The sequence below is a fragment of the Ptychodera flava genome, chromosome 21 (assembly GCF_041260155.1).
Source record: "Ptychodera flava strain L36383 chromosome 21, AS_Pfla_20210202, whole genome shotgun sequence".
Lineage (NCBI taxonomy): Eukaryota > Metazoa > Hemichordata > Enteropneusta > Ptychoderidae > Ptychodera > Ptychodera flava.
In genome coordinates, this window is record NC_091948.1 from 34764875 (window position 1) to 34770983 (window position 6109).

The window sequence follows — 6109 nt, forward strand, 5'->3', positions numbered from 1 at the left end:
TACATGTTATGCTACTTAGATTTCAACGTTATCAAGTATGAAGAGAAATAAACACTATTTGTAAAGTCTTGCAGATATTTGTATTTCAGAAAACTTGCGGCAGTGAAACAAATTTCATTTATCTTTAAATCCAAATGGCATTTGGCGTTGTATTTTGCACGATTTCGATGAACTGACAAAAGAAGGATTTTGCCGATCTAAAAAGAGCTTTAAGCAATGATTTGCACGCTTCCAATGAGAATTGTAAAATCTAGCAAGCTGTTACTTTTGAAACCCGTTTAGGGGTAAAGCTGTAAATAAAGCAAAGTAGCGGTGAAGTGAGAAGCTATCGTAAATTCTTACCAAACTTGTAAAGTTTCATCATGTCTAACCCGCTCGCATCCAACCTGGTTAACGAACATTTGATTCTCCTATATACAAACAAATCTAGCATGTTTGCCAGCAGGAATGACGGATGGCCTCAGGCTGTCGCCTCAGGCTCAGTTGTGTCTAGTTTACCTTTCAGATAATATACCTACAAATAGTTTATAATTTAATCATTTGGCTTGCCAAGTCCCTTGTTGGCTAATTACATCAACCCTTTTATGTATATTACAACGGTTGGGCAATTTGTTCCTACAAATTACGAGTACACCTCCATATGTTATGAAATTGTTATCAGCTGTTTAGATTTTGCTGAAAACTGTCCCCAAAATTACCCATTTTAAAGTTAAGATAACCCTGTGTGCACAGTTTTCAAGAAAACATCCGTATAAAGGCAGTAGTCACACTGCGACACTTTTTTGGTCGAAACTTCATCACACAGCAGTGTTCTAAGTTGCCGTGTCAAAGTAACATGGCATTTGCAAATGTTTCGGCTGTCACCTTTGAAGTACAGCAAGGCGAGATGTCACAAAGACGATCAGCAAGAGATATCAGCATACTGTAATTTTAATCTAAGAAAAAATGGGGTCGCCAGACAGCGACACGAACACTGGCACCTATGGTTGCCTTCAATTTTCGTAAACATATTGTATAGAGTAACTGGGAGACCGTTCCTTTTAGCTCCAGTGTATTCTCCGATTTTGACTTTTGTGTTTTACAACAATAGCTAACAATGGAGAATTAACGAATTAGGCGGAGTAGGTAGCGATTAAAAACTTGGCAAGTCAATTTCTGCCTGGCCTATCTATCTTGGCTCCACAATGGTAGGAAGCTATTTAAAACTTGGCAAGTCAATTTCTGCCTGGCCTATCTATCTTGGCTCCACAATGGTAGGAAGCTATTTAAAACTTCAACAATCGAAAGACGTAGATGCCGAAACAAACATTATATTGCATTTGTCATAAGCCTGAAGCCCTGTCTTACTATGCTACCGTGCTTTTTTCTTTCGTCCCTGTGGTCCTTAGAGATTAGAGATCAACATTACAATCACTAAAGGTGACAACCAACCCCCTTCAAAACGCTCGAAATAGTTGAAACTTAATACGCAATGAGAAAAAGTCCTTTACATCAAGAAAATACACATGTAACTTTAAAAGAAAAAAAATCGATCTTAAAATGTGATTGTAAATAAATCAGTCTTGAACATAATGAATTCACGGTCCCTCCACGAAGTTGAACCTTTTCGAAGTAAACGAGAATGCCCATGAGCTGAAAGAATGAGCAAGATTTTTCAATTAATAATCAATACTTTGTAACGTCAACTGTCTTCAATTATTGTATCATCACTCGACTAGATATCGTTTCAACCACCATTATACTCACATCTATCATGATCCCAGGGAAAGTTATCACAGTAAATAACTGTCAAGCGGTACTACTTTGGTATTTTTTCTGTAGTCTCAAAATATTGTAAACACATTTGAAAACAAAAGAGAAGTTACCATATCAAATTTTGCGAGTTCGATCAACATTTATCAAATGTTTATCAGTTTGGAAATTTCAGTCCAAAGCTGATATATGTTTGAAGATCACGTTTTGAAGCCAATTTATTGATATTTCATAGTTTTCAGCGGTTTTCTGTGTAATATCCTGTCTTGGAAACCGCAGCGGAAGCAGCGTGTCAGCTCTCACGTATCGGGAAAATGAAGGAGTTACAACCAGAGTTCCGTTCTTCAGATCTCCAACTTAAATGAATAGGTCTGAAATGGCCAGTCTCCCAACCTAAATGAATAGGTCTGAAATGGCAAGTCTAACTCATCATATAAGAGACCATGTAAGATTTGTCAGATCAAAGTATTTACATTTTGGAGTCAACTGTTTGCCGTTGGTTTTTATGTAAGTAACAAAAAGACATCTTTGATAGCTTTAGATGACTCCGAGTGATTAATCGACAGCTTCGTTTTTTAAAAGCAGAAGAATCGATAAAGAACTTTACACCTGGTTCCTTGCTTTTGATTTTGACCTGAGTAAACTGGAGATTTGTCAAGATGTAATCCCGCAGTTGTATCTTGAAGTGGAATGAGTGTCAGCATTAACGATAATACTCATTTGTTTCATTTTTGGACAATCATTTTCAAAAAAAAAAGAGCGGTACAGAGAGTATAGGTTTGAATTTAAGGAAAGTATCACCAGACCACGAAATTGCTCTCTATGAGTAATAAACGGAATCAAAGTTCTACATTTTACGGCTTGAACAGCTAGTCGCATCGACAGTTACTCTCTCTCTGTCATGAAATGTATGCAAAAATGAAACCTTCATCATTTACAAACGGAAAGTAGTTCCCTACTAGCCGGGTTCTGTACCACAAAATAGTTCCTTACTAGCCGGGTTCCGTAGCACAAATCTGACAAGTGTTATCGATGTTTATCAAAAATTATATTCCTTGTCAACCAGTTGATTTTTACTGCTTACGATATTGTCGAATTTATAGCAACCGGATGAATAAACTACCGAAAAGACTTCTTTTAAAATATTGAGCCCTATTTCGTTTGGCGTAATCCGTTAACAAGAATTATATATAAACAAAACGGCGACAAGTTGCGAGGTTGATATTAGAGTTCTGTCACATAAATTGACAGTAAACGTATGAAATCATAGTGCTTTTATTTTCTAGTTTAAAAAATATCAATCTCCAAGTCTTTTTTTCTGTAACATTTTGCAAATGATATTTCGGTACTTTCTTGTAAATTAAATTAAGATAGGAAAAAAGGAGACGTTCTCTTGTACCTGACTGATGTCACGATATAAGTGCAGTACATGTATCTTACTAAGATTCAGATGATTTTTCCCATTCCGTGAAGGAGAAAGGTGTTCACTTAAAACAACAACGCCCTACGATATCAATAGTTATGTTTTCAATACAACTTACACGTTTACAGATTACAAGCACAGAAGGCACAGAGTATATACTTTTAGTCATAATATTGTCGATTTATTGTCGAAAAACAAGATAAATTGCATAAATTAGTGCGAGAAAGGGAAAACTTGCATTGTATAGAGATAGGTAAGCTAGGTAAATACCATGGCAACCAATCGACGTGAAAACAGTTGAATAAATATCTATACTAGTCGTGATTTACTTGCCAATATCAGTATTTACGACATGAAGTAGAGTGTAAACAGGAAGTGACCAAAAACACAGAAACCCCTGAACTACAGATTGAATCCATTTCTCCTCTAATTTATGGTACAGGGTAATCAAACATTTCAAGCATTGAGACATTATCAAACATTCAGAAAGCGTTTAGTTGACTTCAAATTCATAATAATTGTATGTAATTGTATGTTTTTAACGAAGAGTCATGCTTGTGTCGCCTTTTTTCAATGTCTCTATAATATTGTAAAAAATCTATGTTAAAGAACACTGTTCTACATATCTACGTATTAGTTGAACCGTTTTAATACAGTATGCTTAAAGTTATATTCTTGTTTAAATTAAATATCTATGTTTTGTTATTAAAAGTTTTCAATTTTATACAACAACCATTTTATCTGAATGCTGTAATCTTGCTCGACTCTTTTTTACAGACATGCTGGGTTGGGTGTTTAACAGTGTTATAGCACTGCCAATGATCGATAATGGAGAATAGCATTATTGAAAAATGACTGAAAGTGTTGTACAGTTGAAAAGTGACAGCACTTACTAGAACAGTTAATTGTCGAATGCAGTTGCACTTTTTATGACTTAACACTGATGTCCGTTCTTCTATCAATTTAGTTTTGTAACTGTATTTCCTGTACCAATCTCCTTGTCTCTTCTCTCTACCCAGTTCAGCAGAGCCTCCGTTTCGTGTTATAGTTAGCAACCAGACGCATTAAGATTCTACTTTTAGGTTCTTACTGTATGATTTCGCTATAATTCTGGAAAAGGTTTCTTGCCACTGTTGTACGGTGTCGACGCCAGCTGACGGGGTCGGCGTTCCTTGCGGAATCGGTGTGATGACGGTAGAAAATGTGGTACGAGTAGAAGGTGTGACAATACTCCAAGCGCTTCCGACATTGCTTGGCCAGACGCCCATTGGAGAGGGTGCTGGCGTTGTCCACGAGCTGCGCGTATTCATTTCTGTCAAGCTAGGCGAATGTAACGCAGTTTGTGACTGGCAGACAACATTTTCGGCACTCCTTTCTGGTGTCACCGCTCTTTCCCTGTTATCTGTAGAACTGCTTAGTTGCCCAATGTCGTCTTTGAGACTGTCGTTTGTTTCTTCTCGTAGATGGTCAGCAGAATCGTGTGAGATTTGCACCGCCTTATCAGAGTCACTGCTTTCTGGTGCCAGTAAACTCTCAACATCAAATTGTCTTTTTTTCGTCAATTGATTTTGATTGGGGGAGCGTTCATTTAAGCTGTTGCTGTGCATAAATGCCTGGTTAGGCCAATTCAAAGGTGTTGTGTTGGCTGGTGGTGGACTTGGACTGTCTTCGTCATCAGGTACCGTCAATCCCATGTGCTTCCTTACCTTTCTCTGAGCCCGACGTCTCCTAAAATCACCTTTCTGAAAGTCGTCGATGTTGGCCGGATGTATGGCCCAGAAATGTCCTTTACCGTTGGCACTCCGTCCAGCTTTGATAAAACAGTCATTTAATGATAGGTTATGACGAATGCTGTTTCTCCAGCCAGGCCCTCTCGTGCGAAAGTAGGCATAGTTATCAAGAATATATTGATAAATGTCACTGAGAACCAGCTTCTTGTCTTTGTGGCTCAAAATTGCCATAGCTATAAGTCCAATGTAACTATGGTTCGGCTTCGGTTCTTCGTGTATCATTCTCGTTCTCGGGTCGACTTTATTAAACGCCATCAGAGCGGAGAAAGTGTCTGTACCATGCGAATGATGATGTAGATATGGTGAAAGTCCGTGAGTAGCCGGGATGGCAGGGATTCCGTAACGGAAACGGCTGTTATAGCCATACATTTGAGCTCGGTGATATTCGAACGCCGCCTGCGTCATACCGTTTCCCCAAGCTGCGTACATCATGGGCTGATCAGATATTTTCAGGCCGTACGGTACCAGGCTAGTGTTACCAGAAGTGCACATGGTCAGTGTTGACTGTCGCTTCGTTGATCGCACCGATCGCTCGACACTATTTCTGTTTGATTGTGTGTTGTTGAAAGTAAAATGTAGGAGTGGTGTTGGTTGCTTTGTACACACCCCTCTAACCAGTGTAGTTTTGATAGATCATCATCTCGTCACCTCTGATTGGTCTACCATAGTGACATCATTCATATTCAAATTTCCAGGAACTCAAAATCTATAACTGGGCATGTATTTTTGTTTAGCATTGTTTATCAATTACGGTAGAAATGACGGGGACCACCTGCCATGAATTTTAACGTTTGCCATTTGTCGTATTTGGTCTTATTTCGATTTCCGATGGAGGACGTCTCGATTCACTTCAAACTACTGGGAAGAAGTTCGGTAGGTAGCAGCCTGCCTCTCCTGAAATTTAGTTCTGTTGACTTTACAGTGCGCTTGTATGGTGTCAACTCATTGCCAGCCTTGCCATACAGACTCTGTTGTCTGTACCGTGCAGTCATGCGTCAACAAAAACTAACGAATTTGGCGAACAAAGCGCATTAGTGTTTTTGTGTTTGCTAATTATTTTACTCTAATTGGCGCTAATTGCTCGTCACAATTCCTTTTTTTCAATTAAGCAACCTTTGCTTAAACGCTTGTCTATCACTTTGAT

The 6109-nt window shown here is 38.4% G+C and overlaps 1 protein-coding gene across 1 annotated transcript; it reads right to left on the minus strand.

Moving 5' to 3' along the window:
• Positions 1–3331: 3331 nt before the first annotated feature.
• On the minus strand, positions 3332–5566 carry LOC139122104 (forkhead box protein I1-ema-like). The gene has a single exon (XM_070687494.1). The coding sequence runs from the start codon at positions 5455–5457 to the stop codon at positions 4240–4242; it is 1218 nt and encodes a 405-aa protein (XP_070543595.1). The 5' UTR covers positions 5458–5566; the 3' UTR covers positions 3332–4239.
• Between the last annotated feature and the right edge of the window lie 543 nt (positions 5567–6109).

Excerpts from the sequence above, each read along its gene's own strand:
- LOC139122104 (XM_070687494.1), bottom strand. The coding sequence starts at position 5,457 with ATGTGCACTTCTGGTAACACTAGCCTGGTACCGTACGGCCTGAAAATA.